This window comes from Alternaria viburni (genome assembly GCF_023758015.1).
Source record: "Alternaria viburni strain BMP 2772 chromosome Unknown scaffold_1, whole genome shotgun sequence".
Taxonomy (NCBI): Eukaryota; Fungi; Ascomycota; class Dothideomycetes; order Pleosporales; family Pleosporaceae; genus Alternaria; species Alternaria viburni.
Genome location: NW_026055770.1, coordinates 1,620,907 through 1,637,973, shown reverse-complemented (window position 1 = coordinate 1,637,973; position 17,067 = coordinate 1,620,907). Strand labels below are relative to the sequence as shown.

The 17,067-nt window shown below is 52.6% G+C and overlaps 4 protein-coding genes across 4 annotated transcripts; 1 reads left to right on the top strand and 3 right to left on the bottom strand.

Annotated features, from left to right (window-relative positions):
• Positions 1–137: 137 nt before the first annotated feature.
• Positions 138–1,696, bottom strand: J4E79_000591 (uncharacterized protein; the record flags this gene model as incomplete). The annotated part of the gene is made up of 4 exons (XM_049349507.1): positions 138–1,148; positions 1,199–1,479; positions 1,533–1,577; positions 1,627–1,696. The coding sequence occupies 4 exons, from the start codon at positions 1,694–1,696 to the stop codon at positions 138–140; spliced, it is 1,407 nt and encodes a 468-aa protein (XP_049216294.1).
• Positions 1,697–2,977: 1,281 nt separating this feature from the next.
• Positions 2,978–5,192, bottom strand: J4E79_000590 (uncharacterized protein; the record flags this gene model as incomplete). The annotated part of the gene is made up of 3 exons (XM_049349506.1): positions 2,978–3,432; positions 3,502–4,464; positions 4,760–5,192. 3 exons carry the CDS (start codon positions 5,190–5,192, stop codon positions 2,978–2,980), a joined length of 1,851 nt encoding a protein of 616 aa, XP_049216293.1.
• A 6,271-nt stretch (positions 5,193–11,463) lies between these two features.
• Positions 11,464–12,550, bottom strand: J4E79_000589 (uncharacterized protein; the record flags this gene model as incomplete). Its single annotated transcript, XM_049349505.1, has 2 exons — positions 11,464–11,511; positions 11,534–12,550. 2 exons carry the CDS (start codon positions 12,548–12,550, stop codon positions 11,464–11,466), a joined length of 1,065 nt encoding a protein of 354 aa, XP_049216292.1.
• A 3,167-nt stretch (positions 12,551–15,717) lies between these two features.
• Positions 15,718–16,901, top strand: J4E79_000588 (uncharacterized protein; the record flags this gene model as incomplete). Its single annotated transcript, XM_049349504.1, has 4 exons — positions 15,718–15,928; positions 15,979–16,204; positions 16,269–16,806; positions 16,860–16,901. 4 exons carry the CDS (start codon positions 15,718–15,720, stop codon positions 16,899–16,901), a joined length of 1,017 nt encoding a protein of 338 aa, XP_049216291.1.
• Between the last annotated feature and the right edge of the window lie 166 nt (positions 16,902–17,067).

Sequence of the window (17,067 nt, the reverse complement as noted above, 5' to 3'; positions counted from 1 at the left end):
GAATGCCGCTTAATGGCCTTTCTCCCAGAGCCTGTGTATGTACGCCATGCCGCTCCCAAAACGCCTTGCAAATGCTAGCCGCCGCGCCATCTTCCTTCAGTAGCATGGGCCGGAATAACTTTGTCATGAATGATCTACTAGAACCCAATCTTTTGACCTAGACCGCGGAACGTGTCACTGATGCCGCCGCCCATGCCAGACGACTTATCGTTCATCTTCTGAGACGATATCTCCATGCCCGCTGCTTGCATGTTGAGACGCGTCAACCGGAGGCGCAGGGTGTGATCGTATACTTCGGCCATTTTGAGAGCGTCGGCGTGTACGTCGTGGCGGGGGTCGGTGGGTGGGCAGATGAGCAGGCGGTCGACAAGATCTATCCGCGCATTGAGAAGGCGTTGGTTGATCATCTCCTCTAAGTCCTCGTCAATGGTTCGGCCCTGTGCTGGCGGGAACTTGGAGGCCATCTCGTCGAGCGTGACGCAGCTGAAGGGTATGAAGTACTGCACAATGCTCTTCCTCCTGATCCGGCTGTAAATTGTGTTGAGCATCTTGGAGAGGTAGAGGTCGAGAAGGTAGTCGTTGCGGTAGCCTTCGAGCACTTCGAGACAGGCGCTGTACTTGGAGTTGCAGAAGAGGTTGATGGCGCGGCGGATGTGGGGTTCGAGCTCAAGGAAGTTGCGGAATTCGCTGTTTGCTAACACCTTGTTCTGTAGGTCGGTACGGTCCATGTAGGCAAGCGCGCAGAGACCGCCATATACGGCGATGTCATTGCCGGAGATGACCTCCTTCTGCCATGTAATGTTTGCTGCTGGCTCTGCAGTCAGGTATGCCGCTGAGGTGCCGAGGAAAGCTGTCGCAGCTTCGCGGTAGTTGCCGGTAGCCATGTGACATAGACCGCTGCAGGCAGAGATGATGGGCTCCAGCTTAGCCTTCTCATCGCCCTTGAGCTGGGTGGCTTCCGACTTGGCCAGGTTGGCTAGTACAGTTGTCCATGACTTTTGTGCGATGCTAACGTATACGAGGCGGAGGGTCATATCGGCGAGGTGCTTGGGGGAGGTGCAGTGTTCGCGCATCTTCATGTAGGCCTTGTGTGCGCTGCTGAAGTCGCCGGTGTCGTAGTAGAAGTGACCGAGGTCTTCATTGCCCATCTGCAGAGTGTCAGTGTACTGAGACCTGCCCACCTCATGGCTCCACTTACTCGTATGCTCTCCTTGATCAGGTTGTTCTTGTATGACTTCAACTCATGCTCTAGCCGGTCGTGCTCCTCGCGCACCATCCTCGTCTGCCTCTCAACCCATGTCGTGTCGACCACGGAAGCACCATCTTGTGGTGATATGCGACTGTATTCCTCTACTAGATTCTGGTATAGAGCAACATTCTTTCCCTTCTTTGCCTCCGCGATGGCAAGGCGGTATGCGTCGGCGGCGAGGTATGGCGAGTGCGCGCCGATGTGGTGCAGGCGGTCGATTCGTGTGTACCCTGCAAGACGAATTAGTATACAGATATATGGAGAGATATTGTAAGAGACGCACCGGTGTAGTTGGCGATGTATGATTCTAGGTCAAACTTGGGAGGGTCTATCGGAGTTAGCGAACATGCGCCATTGTTGTATTGGTTATGTCATACCCTTAACAACGATTTCGCCCTTTGACCTCTGGTCCTGGAAGAAAGGCGATTGCTCGATATTCGAAGCCATGGCGGCAGTGTTGTGAGAGGGTGAGAGGGCGTGGTTGCGACGTACTGCTGGGAGTCGATGGAGCTACAAGCTGTCTAGGTCGCTGTTGCCTTCCCACCGCGGGGAACTGAGCACGGACCTTCACTCGTCGCTTCGCCCACTTTCCAAGGTTCCATCACGACGCGCAGTCACGGGGGCGCTTGTGGCCTTTCCCTTCTCCCACCTGCAGCATGGATTGAGTGAAGCAAGCCTGGCGCGATAATCTGGCCGCGGAGTTGTCCAGACGTCTCAAGCGTTGTTTCTGAAGACAACACCGCATGTGCATCTAGACTCGACAATAGCCAGGACGAGGCCATGAGAGTACATATCGTTGAAACACGGCCATGCAGGCACTCGATACTTGCTTATGGCTACAATGCCTAGGCCTGCAAACCTCTAGACTTACCTCTGCGCATAACCTCTCTAGCTACGAAAACAAATCCAGTTCAATGCCCTCCTGCATCGCCAAAGCGTCAGCGTCCCCCACGAGCACGCACCCGCAGACCCTCCACGCCACCGTAATAACTAAACATACCCCCATAGAAAAACAATTCTTTGCGTCAATGCATTCTCCACGCTTACGCGGACCCGATATTCCGGTATCGAAAAAAGACCAGCCGTCCGTCCCATACTTTATCCACACACATGGTCAGCTGTGGCTGAGGCTGAATCCAGGCCAACGCAACGGGTAACGCCCTGCTGCTGCCCTGGATAAACTGGTCATCGGAAAGTTGTGGCAGCTTACTTTGAGTAACGGGTATGAGAGCCGAAATTTCCAGAGACCGTACTTTGGGGAGATCTACGACGCAGGTCCGGGGCGTGGTTGATGTCAGCTCCTTCCACGCCCTGGGGTAGTTGGACTTCCTCGGAGCTTCAGATGTGTAGGATTTCGGTTTCGACGGGCTGAGTATGTAGAGGTTACGTGTAGTCAAGTAATAAAATGTTGGAAGCAGTCACAGATCATGTGTGTGCAAGTATAATGATGGTAATAGTCAATAGATTCAGATACTATGTCTTCGCGTCCAGCACGTCCATTACATCTCGCTCGCAAGCGCAAACTCCAAAGCCCCAGTGGTATCGATCGAGAAAAGTACAAGAATACAAAAGCTACAAGCTTGGTAGTACAGCAAAGAAGTTCGTTGGGGTGTTCGTTCGTTCATCATGCCGTGTCTGTGTACGGGCTGCCTTGCAACCTTTTGTAGATCCCATCCATATCGCTCAAAACGCTCGCAGCAAAAGCAAATGTCGTATCTCTATTCGTACTCAGAGACCCCACTCTAGTGGTGCTGTCTCCATGCTCACCCCGTTGATGCCGCCGACAATGTTGTCGGGCACCCAAGGTCCTCTCTCCTCCCTCGTCGCGGAATGCAGGGCATCTGCGCGGTTGAAGGTCTGAACGTCCAGATCCGTGACGTAAGACTTGCCGTCAGGCAGCTTCATGCGCACTTCAAACTCTTGATCGAGCATCATGTCGTCTTTCCACAGCCTTCTCTGGCCGTCGTATACGCACAAGACGCGCTTCTTCATCTTCATCTTGTCGGTTGCGCAACCCCAGGATACGGGGTAGTTCTTGCGCTTCTTGCGTCCAGAGCCGGTGATGGCTACGCCTCCTTTGGAGAAGGTAAGGCCGGCCCGAGGGCCCGACTTCTGGACGCGAGAGGAGGATTGGTGGTTTGGTAGGTGGTTGCCACCCCCGACGTGCTGCGTTGCGCCGACACCTCGGGGATGTGTTAATTGTCAATGTTGTTTGGAGGACTTGATTGCGCCCTTGCCAGAGCGAGCGCGACGAGAGCCGTAAGTGGCATCTTCGTGGTCGTCGTTGTCGACCTCGTCTTCTTCGAAGTCATCCTCTTCGTCTTCATCGTAGCTGGGAACAGTGTACTCGATGCTCTTAGACAGACCATTGCGATCGAGTGTCTCGGTGACATCTGGATCCTCTGCAACCGATGTGAGCAGGCGTTGGTTGATGGCCTCGCTGGGATCGGTTTGCTGAACGACGCGGAGCACACAGTCGTCCAAGTGCTCGTAGAACTCTTGCGCGTTGGCAAAGGTGACCGAGCAAGTGGAGCAAGTACCAGCAACACTGGGCTGCGAGCCACCGAAAGCCTTGCGGCCAGATGGGCTCTTCTTGCGGCTGTTGGGAGGGTTCTGCTCGACACCGTGAACAGATGTAAGATGCCTCTTGAAGACATCAGCGCGGTTGAACGACTTCTCAGCCGCTGAACCGCTACCTGGACAGAAGCCGCAGACCATGGTACCCTTGTAGTGTGTGAGTGTGTGGCGATTCTTGTCATACTTCCTTGCGAAACCTTTCGAGTAGTATTCGCAGGTCGCGATAGGGCATTTCTCTGGTCGTTCAGCACGGTGTGTGAGCATGTGCGCCTTCAGGTCTTTGAAGACGCGTCCACACTCAGGCAGTGGGCACATGCCCTTTTCGCGGGTCTCATCCTTGTCATAGCTGCTTCCACTCTTGCGGCTGGTGCCTGAGTTTTGTGATTGGACAGAGACGACGGAGCCTCGCCGTTGTCCGCCAGGTTGAGGGTAAGGCTGATATCGTTGAGTGTGTAGGTATGGGCTAGCGCTACCTCCTTTAATGTGTGCCGAACCGGGACTCTGGGTGCGCGATGAGAGTTGAGAGAGAGCTGGGGAAGGCGGCTGCTCGACAATGGGGAAATAGGGAGATGGAGTAGCCCTGATCTCAGGGTATGGGCTTTGAGGTGCGAATGGGAAGGGCTGAATGAGATTAGGATCTGCTTGAATTGCGTTAGTTTCTGTTGCATGTAGCGTTGAAAGGCAACCAACAAGACTGAAAAGAATGAAATGACTGCGGAACTGAAGTGACTGAAGGAGAATTGACTGATGGAATACGGGGTGTGTTGACCGTGTCCGGTAAAAGAGAGTTCCCCCGCCCATCTGATCTGGAAGACCATTTGGCTGAAGCTGGAGTTATAGGCGTCTTGAATACATGCCGCATGAAGTTTTGCGACGGAGAAGATGTAATGAAAGAAGCAGGCGAGGTTTTCGGTAAAGGAACAGTCGACTTACCCACATACGACTTATCAGCCGCTACCATCCCTGAGTAGTCATAGCCAGAAGAGGCACCGAGTCCCAGTGTGTGCCACGACTCGTTGAATTGCGGAACAAGTGATGGGGAGCCCATTGCAGAAGACGACACTGAAGCGCCAGATTCGGAAGATGCCGAAAGAACAGGGGGGATTTCGTGGAAAGAATGTGAAGTGGAATGTGGAGAGCCTGCTGGGGTTTGATACTGATATGGCTTGACACCTTGTGCGATGGCATCGTAGTGGTATTGCAGATCTTGTGGCCGTTGGAGGTCTGCAAGAGTAGCCATTGGGTCAAAGGGAGCGCTGAAGGCGTGCTCCATGGCATATGTTGAGGCAGGCACATAAGGTTGGTTGTGGTGAAACTCTAGATGCTGTTCTTGAGGGTTGGAGTAAAGCTCGAAGTCGTGAGCCATGTTCGGTGTATATTGGGCGTAGTCAACCATGATGAAGAATGTGGTAGGTGGAGCAATGCAGGTTGCAACAGATAGGAATTGAACTGCAGCCGATGCCTATATCCGTAAATGGAGTCAGCATAAGCACTGAGTAAGTGCGATCGGATCGATGGTGTTTGGTTGGTAGGGCTAGCGCAAATTATAAGGGACCGACAGGGGAAAGCTTACCTTCCCGGAGGAAGTGCCGATCAAATCCTAAGGTTGTCGTATGAGTCGGCGAATAGTCAAAGGGCGTCGAAACTCTGTTGATCTTTTACTGCATGTGGGTACGGGAGTGACAGCGCGTAGTCCCTCTCCGTTGAGTAGTCCTGGAGGCGGCTGGCTGAAGCGAAGGACAAGTCAGAAGCCGGAAGGACTATGATCCTGAAGGGTAATCCACGGCTTCGGAAAGGATCTGGATGAAGTAGTGTTTGCGTTGATCATAGGCCTGGATGGAGGACGATGCCTTGGGGGGCGAAGTTGGTTTATACATAAGGCCCAAGACAAGACCGCAATGGCCCCCAGCGGGAAACAGTGCACGAAGCTATACGACGGCAGGCCAGGCCCCTGTCCTGGAGGCTTGACTGCCCTATGCGCTTGGGCCTCTGGCATGAGGTGGTAGATTAGGAAACGGTCAGGCCACGCTAGGAAAAATAAAAAGAAGGCAGAAGTTACCGGCCGCCGTCAATTCACGTCCCCGCCTCGATCGCGCGCTCCGGCCTCCCAGTGGTAGCACTAACCCCTTGGGAGTCGCGGTGTGCCCGACCCCTGTCCACGCAAGTCGACGCACCAACAGAGCAAGCCATGCCGAAAGTGACGAGGGGTAGAGGGACGTCAGCGAGTAGGCGAGCAGCGCGTGGGAGCTTTCATGCTGCATCTGGGCAAGACAAGCGCATTAGGGATAGACCCTGGAGAAGACGCACACTTGATCACCGCTTCGGTCGGGGAGCCATGGGAGGACTGGGAAGCTGTCCTGCCATTCCGCACGCCTGGTGGCCCTTAGCGCATCTGGTACGCGATCCTCTCGCTTTGCCCGGACCGCTGTGGCTGGTGACGCTAGCATGCGGCTGTGCAGGCAGTATGACGTCTCATTGGACGTGGGGCAGTGCTAATCTTAGACCATTGCCCTCAATCGGGTCGTTAAGCGAGTCCTCGTGGGGCTCGTCGCTGCCCAGGTGCACTGCCTCTCCAGCAGGCCCTGTATCGCGCTGACCTCACCGTGTTTCTCATCGTCACATCGTCACTGCGGGACTGACTCCAGCATGCCCACTCTTCATGACTAACCAGCCTTTGAAGTCGCGGTGCGTCATGGCACAGGTGACCGCCTACATGAGCACATCGCAAGGCTACTGTGGCATGGCGTGACATGGCCCTCTGAATAATCTTGGTTGCGTTTCGAAGTGGTGGGCGCGGGCGTTGTCTGGTCGCGAGCAAACACACTTGCCCTACAACCGTAACCGTTTCGTAGCCTTGGACCGGGTGTGGGGAGCCAAGTCAGAGCAATCTCGCTCTGGGACCTTGCACTGCCACGGCACGCCATGTGCACACGCCGTGTGTCTTTGACCAGAGGCTCCCGAGGACTAGCTGTCATACACGGACCTCATGTTCCGTACCATACTAACGCAGCGTCTGGTAATCAGCGTGACATCTTGTTCGCGTGGCCCCTGGACCCTCCTGGCCCGACCAAATGGATAAGGTTGTGGAAGGCGTCAACCGCACCCTCGCTGGTACGAGCCCTCCTATCAGCAGTGCCGCCTGGTTTTTGCCAAGTATACCGGCCGCAGTGCAACTGGCACCTGTTCATTGACTGCGTTACAACACCCTGATGCACCTCGACTATGGAATGTAACACCGCTGTCTAGCATCGGCTTGGGACCCGTCTGACGCCATCAGCAATATTTCACCCTCCAGTATATCATGTCGCCATGGGCGCATCACTAATCTTTCCACCTGGTATATACTAGAGGCCGCCCATGGTGGCTTTGAAGAGCTAGTGATAGTGTGTGCGGGGAGAACAGCCTTGGAATCCGTGCCACTTGACCAGTTGAGACTACTTTAGGCCCAGAAGCTACTCTTGTCAAGCAGTCCTCGACCCACGCTCTCAACGCGGTAGGGGAGCCGTGCATTTTGACAGGGCATAAATCCCCAAAGGAGTATGTGGCTGACGCACGTCAGTACAGCGAGCAATCGTGGTTGCAAAATGCAAGGCCAGAACCTATTTGGGTTTTGCGGCAGGATTATGATCCGAGCCTCGCGGGATGTTCGAATTCAGAGTACGCAATCGATTTAGCTATGCGCCCGCTCCAGAACCACACTTGAGCCATGCATGAGCCAGCCAGACAGCATGTTTCATGGCTGTGATTGCGCACTGCCGCAGATCGGTACTCAGGCAGGTAAACGACATCGTCCACGCTGACTGTTGAGCTTCGGTGGTCTCGAGTCCCCAAGAACGCATACTGCAGCATCCGAAGAGCTTGTTCAAAACGCAAAAAAAGTATGGGAAGTCGCACCGCCACAAAATCTTGCAATGGCCAGATCTTCCAGCGCATGGCATTGACCCTGCTGGTCTTGCGTGCTTAGGTATGGGCATGCGGGACACAGCGATGAGAAGGGCCGACAGGAGACAAGCTATAGCGCAAAGGGTCTGTTTCGCGAAGATCCCAGTCGACCTCTTGTTGTGTGTTGCACATTCAACTCCGAACAATTATTGACCAGGTCGTGATTGTACCCGCCTGTATGCAAGACGTGTTTCATTTTCTGTTAATGGTGCTCGAAGGCACATGTCCTATTGGTGTGCGGACAGGTCTGCAGAGGCTTTGGCGACCTCCGGAATATTGACAAGCGATTCCCGTCGAAGGGTAAGCGCAGAGAGGCTTTCCACCGCTGCCACCAGCTTCCAAGCATACGATTAACCCCAAATGACACGACGGATTGAAGTGGGTTTAGAATAGTCAACACACCGTTTAGATCCGGAGCCGAGACGGCGATGGCGCGACGTTCTCTTGCGTCGTTAACTAGCCACGCGATGTAGGCTCGGGCGTTTACTCTGTAGTCTTATTTTCTTCGCTTGCATCAAAACCTGATTCGATCAAGGTTGAAGCGACCCTCCGCCTGTAATGGGGTGCGGTGCGAGACTCACTAAGCGGTATATCCGCTTCTGGAATGCCACACAAACGTGCGACCACAACAGCAACAGGCCATGGGCAGACACTTGGAACGCCCAAAGCCACTGCGACGGGTGATCAGCACAGGATTACTTGCTACTGAGTACCAATAGTTCGGAACCCTAGTTAAGATATCACGATCTTAGGGTTCCATGCCATGCGAACGATGCTACAACGAATGACAAGCCTTGAATACTCAGCGGGCTGTAATCATGCTTGACTGATAGCGCTGTGCGCCATCGTACACCAAGTCGTGCGAGCTCGGGAGCCAAATTTGGGCTCGTTACGATCGTACACCTCGCATTGCGAATGCACAGTTCCGAGGAGAAGACTGCGAGTGTGGGCGGCATGGCCCGTTACAGGGCTTAAGTACCATGTTGATTATGGACCGCCGTCGGCCGGGCTCACCGTGAGGGAGTAGCAAGGTGTGAAAGGTAATTCGTTGGCGTCGGTCTCGCCTATGCACGCGCAACCCCGCAAGCAAGCCACGAACCCAATTAGGAGGGTGAAAACACCGGCCAGATGGTTGATCATCCTTCCCGCGCACCGTGAGCCGTGCCATGCTGTGTTGGGACGCGACACACATGACGGCCCGAAAGCGAACAAGGATGCGGAGTAAACGTACGAGGAGTTCTGCTGTCGCTGCCCGCGCATGCTTTTCTCGTCACCCATGCGTGTGTCCAGACCGTGGCTTCGGCTGATAGATTACCTTCCACGAGCAGAGCCTCATGATCATCGCAACCCTGCTGCTGCATGCGCATGGCTGGATCCCAATCTCTCAGGCCTCTGAGTGTCGGGACAGATACTGCAGATGTCCACGCAGTGCGGAGAAGTGGTAACTGCCGGATTTCTCAAGATAGTCGGGAATGGAAGAGAGCTGACCGCGTATTCTCATTTTTCAATGGAAGCGCCAACAATACAGTTTGTTGTTCATGAGTGCGCCCTATCGTTGGCTTGCGCAACGGAGCCTGCTAAACGTGTCGCTGGGCTTGACTGTGACTGCTATCCAGCGAGCACGGCTACGGTACCAGAAGGTTTTGCTTGCCTGGCGCCGCCCCGTATCTGCAGGCTGAAGCGGCTGCCTTATGGTGCACATGGGCGCCCTAGGCTGGCGAGTTTCCGCCGTCGCAATGGGGTTGAGGGGGTTGAGAGGGCTAAGGCCGAGCAGACCCTGACCAAAAGTGATCAGACCACCTGGCATCTGAGCAAAAGCAATTCTGCGCTGCGAGGGGGACTTGTGGGACCACGAGATAGCAGAGCTAATCTATCCTTCTTTGACACGGTACGTCGCTGGAGGACGAGCCGGCGAAGGACTTGATTGGCGCCAACCTTGAAGTCCTCCTTTAGTACGCTGACACGTTCTGGCCCCCATTCTTCGCCAACCCCAGTCCTGCAGGAGAGTATCAAACCAAGCGACATTCACTCCACATGCGCGCGCGGGCCCATGAGGTGATGAAGAGTCTTGGCTGTGAGGGCCCAGGGTGCCTGCACATGGACCGATGTCGTCCTCCTTGGTGATCCGGCATACGATATCAGAGTGTCTGCTCGCCGACCACTCTATAGACCTTCGCTCACAATGGTACTATTTCGAGAGCGGTTGTCCTCTGAGCGTGGCTTTGGATCGGCAGGATCAGCGGGATCGAAGGATGCGCTGTGCGTGTCGCCGCCCTCCCAGGGCACAACATATCGACCAGTGCGTTATCGTTCTATGCGGAGTACGTGAAGACATATGTAATGTAGAGGGAACATAGAAGAGATCCATGGATGTAGTTGAAGTAGAGTTGATGTGGAGCGAAGGGTCCCAACACGTCGGGTCGCCTTCAGCCCTGGTGGAGGAAGGTACGAATAAGGCAATTGCGCCTAGTGCTCAAACGCCGTTTTCATCGAGGCTACGGAAACTACTCTGCCGACATTGCTCGTATTGTATTGTAGTCGAGGTATGTTCTGCGCACGTTTTTGCTGTGGAAAACGAGGGATCTGGCGACCTCACTGGGTATGACGTATTTGATGGGCCCACGCGAGAAATCTTCACCTCCGAACAACCCTAGCAACCACGGGGTGTCAGCAACACGTCTCAACAAGAGGTCTCATACAACGTTCATAAAGAACAATGCACGCTGGCGTTTCGTTCCATACATCATAACATGTCGTTATATTGCGATCATAGTTGCGTCGCATTTGTACTAGGTACCGAGCCGGAGTGAGGAGCTTGTGATCTTTCGCAGCAGTCACTTAACAGCACGGCACCACAATGATCCTTCTTCCATTTTCGACAGTTTTCGCGGTGTCGGATGTTTTTCGCAGTATGGAGTCAATTCAAAGGCGTTTTAATAATGAGAGCAATTCAATATTCCTATCTAGGTAATGTCTACACATTCTAAGTATGGATAACAACGCTGAATCACGTTGTATTAAACCCTGGGTATCGGAAACAACAAACGCCCATTAGAAACGAAAGGGATGTCGCCTAATCATTCAAGACACAACAGTTCGACCAAACGCATCGCACCCACCTCTCCCATGGTGTCAATCGGCGAGTAATGAGACGCGGGCCCTCCACCTGCTTTGACTGAAGTCGGTAGAGAAAGCGAAAGATATAGCCAGGATATGTTTGAGGTGTCGATCGGCTTTACTGATCTACCTTTTTTTGAGTCTTCTCGCTCGCTTTGCCGCTTGTCTTGCTGCCTCTGCTGCCTCCCCTGGACTCAACTTTCCTGCCACTTCTTCTGCCGCCTTCAAATTTCGCCCAGACCACTCGTTGTTCCAGCAAGTGATCGCTGTTGCGAACTTGAGCAAGCTGTGGAAATAAGTGAACAAAGGGTAGGCTGGGATGATAAAGTACAATACGAAGTCCAAAGGGTGTTCCCAAAACCATGGCCAGGTCTTATTGAGTTTGGCAAACCATATGAAGAGAATCAGGCAACAAAATCGCGCATTGCCGCTTGAGGAGTCGGTATAGAGGTTCGAGTACCAAAAGGTGAGGACTGCCGCACCATCCCAGAATAGAGCTCCATTGTACATCCACGGGAAGTACACAGTCCACACCGAGATCGGCCATTTCCACCAGATGGTTCGATCAAAGAAGAGCGCTATTGGGTTTTGTCGAAACGTCGTGCGACTCCAGCGTTTGCACTGGTCTATGAATTTGAAGTTATCCACGTTTCCCAGCGACGTGGACATGGTTGCTTCAGGCGAAGATTGGATCTTGATGCTATGCCCATGGTCAATGACCCATCGTGTGATGAAATTGTCGTCATCTGCAAGCAATGGCCCGACTCCCTTTTCCGTTAGGCCAATACTCTTGAATCCAGCGAGTAAATATCCCGCTAACGGGACATGCCAACTGGTAAGCCATGCCAGCCATGTGAAGACGCTGCCCCCAACATATTCCTCTAAAAACTCCTTTTTAAACTTTGCATCTTGTACTATTTCAGCCAGGACGAGCATGGTTCGACCAGACACGGCAAAAACACCACCATCAGCGGTATTAGATGCCTCTGTCTCGTAGCTGTGGCGCATAAGATATAGCGCGCCCATGGTGTTCCACATGCCTGCCCAATACCATTGTACGCAGTACTCCAACCAGCCCATATCCTCAGGCCTGTGACTATTTTCGGGTTGCAGTATTTCTTGTTCGGGAAAATATTCTTGCGTTTGAGCCGTATCGAATGCAGAAGGTGTGGCTGGCTCATCGTCTCCGGGTTGCGGAGGCGAAGTATCAAGACGCTGGTATACAACCGACTTGTGCGTACCGACGAGTCCTACTTCTGGGTCATTGAAAGCTGGGAGAGTTGCTTCCAAGAGATTCTTATGCCAGATCGCAGTATCGTCGACCAAAATGATGACCTCCGTCATTACACGATTTTTCCCCTCCTGGTTTACCTTCCCGATGGCCTGGTAGGTCTGTTTCCGCTTGTTGGAGTGGTTGACATATGTCCATCCGACTCTCGTATCCACTTCCATTGGATCCAAGTCCATTGGATCAACGTCCATTGGATCAACGTCCATTGGGTCATCTTTATCTCTTTGTAGGGATATTCTTATTGGATTATCAACATCTTTTGCGAGGGTCGACTGCAATTTCTTCATCACTTTCTTGATATCTTTTTCAGCCTCTTTATTGTTAGCGGAGAAGATCAGACGCGCTGGCTTGTTGAGAAGGATTGCTGTAGCCATATTCGCGAACCTAGTCGAATTCTCTCCTGGGCCGACTGTCGGCACAATAACCGTACAATTTTTTGAGTTGAACTTGGATCCTCCAGATCTCGGTTGAGCCACCTTATATCGAAAATAGAAGAATCTGGTGACGACAGTACGATAGTATCGAAATACCATCAAGGCGAAGAACCAGAGTTGCGCCTTGTTCTTGACTGACAAACTCTTGTAGACGGTGAAATTGAGGAGTGCTATCGGTACGATATGCAGAAGATTCCATGCTTCATGGGGCTTGTTCGGCGTAGGATTTTCCTCTCGTTTAGAATCGATCATGGTATAGTAGACCACCCAAGTGGCCCATCCAACTAGTGATAAGGTGTTATAGACGTGAAACCACGGTGGTATTGGACCGGTGTTCGATTTGTATTCCATGATTGATAGTAAGGTGATCCAGAATATTGACACAATACCGAAGATAGCGGCAAGTTTGTGCATGTTCTTTGTTGGATTCGCATCCGGGGACCGTGGCGGACTGGAATCGTCCATATTGCTTGTGTTTTGGTTGTGATTTCACCTGCTGCTGCTTTCTTGAGTTTTGCTATTGTGCTAGAAGTAAACTACAGTGGAAGTTCGTTCATATAGTCCAAAAGAGTCATTGTACCACCAGAGGTAATGAGTGAAAGTCGCGGGCCATGATGGTTGATGAGTCCATCACAGCGCCCTCGGTGACTGTAGTGACGAATTCTGCCCGCAATTACAAGAGAGTGAACTTCCACAAGGCTGAGAACGGCGTGACTGGCATCCATAGTCATCTTTGTGAGTGTACACTGCACCAGGATTTGGCAGTGAGACAGTCACGACTTCGAGTGGAATCGGGAGTCTTAAAGCCTTGACTGGTCTCTTGCATCGGTGTACTCCTTCTATTATGAGAACTTTGACGGAATTCTCCTCTTCATAGAAGGGTGAGTAACTTGAGTCGCAGCAACGTTGAACGAGACCCCGATGACATATTTGACTTCGTGAATATGTCAGCGAAAGCACTTATCGATTCAAATTTCTCTCTACAACCTTGGAGACCACGCGATCGTTAAGCGGACAATATACTCATACAAAGCTTTGCGTCGCTGTAAGTGGTTGCTGACGATATACTCATGGAAGACGTGGCTGCCGCGTTCACCGCAGAACTCTTTAGATATACTAAGATCGGATCGTCCCTACGAGTCATCCAACACCCGGCATCGTCCGCCCAAAATTGCTACATCAGCACGTTCACCAGGCTTGAGCAAGAATACCTAGGTACTATAGCATATATGTAACAAATATAGTTAAGATTTGCGCATCTTCGAGAGCATCATCACTGCGTATGACTGCTGTAGTATCTTAACACAGGGACCCAAGAATCTCATTCCCGATCGCAAATACTGCTAAGGCTTTTTGGTGTGTATATGCTTCACCAAGGTTGACTCTTCTTCTTTGCCTTCCATACCTCGTGCGCACGTTGACATCAATATATTGGTATAACCCAGGCACCATTCAGTCCTTGCCATTCTTGTTAATGCATGATGCTAAAGCCACTCCCTACATCCATCATACACATAGCGCAGTGAGTATGGTAACTGGCCACTTGCGCAAGGACGGACGGTTACTTGTCTGAGCCATCAGTGACACCGATCGCTAGCTGCTTGAAGAGATATGACTGGAGCTCATGTATTCGTCGGTAGACACCCTATTGGATAAAACCGGAAGCACGGATAGATGTCTAAAAGTCTTGGTGTTATATCATTTCTTTGTCCCATCGAGCCGTGCGTAAATACATGCCGTGTCCCAACACATTGCCGTGTATACGCCAATAGCAACGAGCTCAGTACACCTGACTCCTGAATGATAAGAGGAACGTTCACATAGCAACATGGCTCCAGCTTTGACGATGAATCCACTCTCCGTGCAGATCCTGACGACGGCATCTATGCTTACGGGAAAGCCGCTCCCGCACTCGCGGCTGCAACCGACCTCGGGACTCAGCTGCTTCTCCTGCTCGCACAGCGCACCGGAATTTCTCTTCAAACGATTTGATCGTTCTTGACTCACGAGCAGGTAGTCAACAGATCCGTTGAGCGGTGAAGGACCGTCGCAGGACACCAGAGGACCAGGCGCTTCGCACTCTTAGTCGACCCAAGCAGTGCTACCTCAAACCACGCGAGCTCCCCGCATGCTGATGATAATCCGGGGTCGAGACTCAGACACCGATGAATCCACCATAGAAAGCACTTGTGTGGCGTGGGAGCAAGCCAGTGTGACCTCCAACATCAGATGCCTCGTCCATGGGGATAAACCTTGCGGGGTCTGTACCACGACACACCAAAAACTCATCTAAATCTCGTCCTTACCGTTCACAAGTCGACTTGTTCTTGTCCCGAGACTCTCTGGAATGTTTCTAGTTCTGGAATGCAGATGTGGTCGGGCAAAACAGGCAGTCGCGGGGTGAAAGCGCTATTCCCGAAAGAACCTCGGGAAGGTCTGTCGACGCGCCACGTGAACGTCTGGAGAAGGGAAACAGTGACCTTGGCCGCACCCGACTCCTTTTCACACGCATTTCTGTTTGCCACATTTCATATCTCCATGTTACTTTTCCCCCGTTTTGCTGTCGCTTCGCAATGCGGTCCGCGGGAACAAGACCAGTTTGATGAACTGGCGATCGCTCTCCACCACTCACGAGCGCCAGAAGCCGTTTACCAGCAAAACTACTGAAACCGCCCAACGACCATCGAGTCTAACCGCCACTACCTCTACCACGAGGCTACAAGTGTCTAGACTCCCATCATGCGGCACGTCCACGTTTTCTGGGGTCAATTTCGAACTGCTCAACTAGGCGAATTACCCGCGAACCGCTCGAACCTTGCACCTTCGTCCCTACAAGTGCTGCAACATCGCGAGGCTTTTGTCCCTAATCTGATCATCGCGCCCAATGGCATGTGTACACAGCGAGCCAGTAGGTCATGCAATCTCCAACGAGGATCCCCCTCTGCTAAGTGCAGCCGACCTAGATGCATCTTCGACGGTGAGCAAGGGGTATGGAAGCATGCGCATCTTGGTCGCGACAAAGATGCGCATGGCTATAAGTATATCACGGAATCCCGGGTTTGATATCTATTCGTACGACAATACATCTTGATCACACATACGATACCATGTCTCTCAAATCTCTCATTCTATCTCTCCCCATCCTGTGGCGTGGTGCCACTGCACTACCAGCCGGACCTGGCTTTTGGGCTAATGGTTCATCCTATGTCTACTCCTCGGACGATATTCATGCCTCGGCTGCATACAACTTGATCGACACGTACGATGCCAGTAACTGGGTGAACAAGTTCGACGTCCAGGATATCGGTGATCCTACACGTATGTGCAGTGGCAAAACATTATGTCACATGTGTCTAACAAACATCTAGATGGCTTCGTAGACTACGTTAACGGGCAACAAGCTCAACAGCTTGGTTTGCTCAAGACGCAAAACGGTCAAGTTTACATGGGTGTAGACTCTACGACGCACCTTGACCCCAACGGTCCTGGTCGGAAGAGTGTACGCGTGCAGAGCAAGACAGCCTACAACCGCGCGCTTGTGATTGCAGACTTTGCACACGTGCCCGGTAGTGCATGTGGCTCGTGGCCCGCCTTGTAAGTTCCTCACCTGCCTGTAATATCGCCTCCATGCTTTGCAAGACTAACGGTGTACTTGCAGTTGGATGGTCGGTCCCAACTGGCCTAACCAAGGCGAGATCGACATCTACGAAGGTGTTCACAAGGCCCCCACCAACCAAGTCACCCTTCATACCTCACCTGGCTGCAACCCAGGGATCGGCTCAGGAGGTGAGACAGGAAGCCGCGGAGGGGGGGACTGCGGTGCCGGCGGCGGCTTCAACGGCTGCGGCATCTCTGCCAACAACCCCGTCACATACGGCTCACAATTCAACGCCAACGGCGGTGGTGTATACGCCACACTGTGGACAGGCGATGGAATCAAGGTGTGGTACTTTGCCACCCGCGACATCCCCGCAAACATCCGGAGCGGAAACCCCGATCCCGGAACTTGGGGTACCCCGATCGCGAACTTCGGTGGAGGATGTGATTACAATGCCAAGTTTAGGGACTTGAATATCGTGTTCGACATTACCTTCTGTGGAGACTGGGCGGGTGGCGTTTGGGGCTCGAATTCATGCTCCCAGCTTAACCCTAGTTGCAATGCTTATGTGGCGAACCAGCCTCAGGCTTTTGGTGATGTAAGTCTCCCTCCTTTGGTGTTGTTAGGAGAAAATATACTAATAGTGACTAGACGTACTGGCTCATCAACTCCGTGAAGGTCTACAGCGTCTAGATACTCACGGATCCGCCTTCTTTTCTCATCGTTCAGCTTCGCCTAGATGGCAACCCCATTCGTTCAATGTGAATACCTTTTCTTTTCACTCTTCTTGCTTTGGAGGATCACGCATCCTGGACAATCGCTCTATACCACTTTCGTCTTTGCCCAACTCTTCTACTTG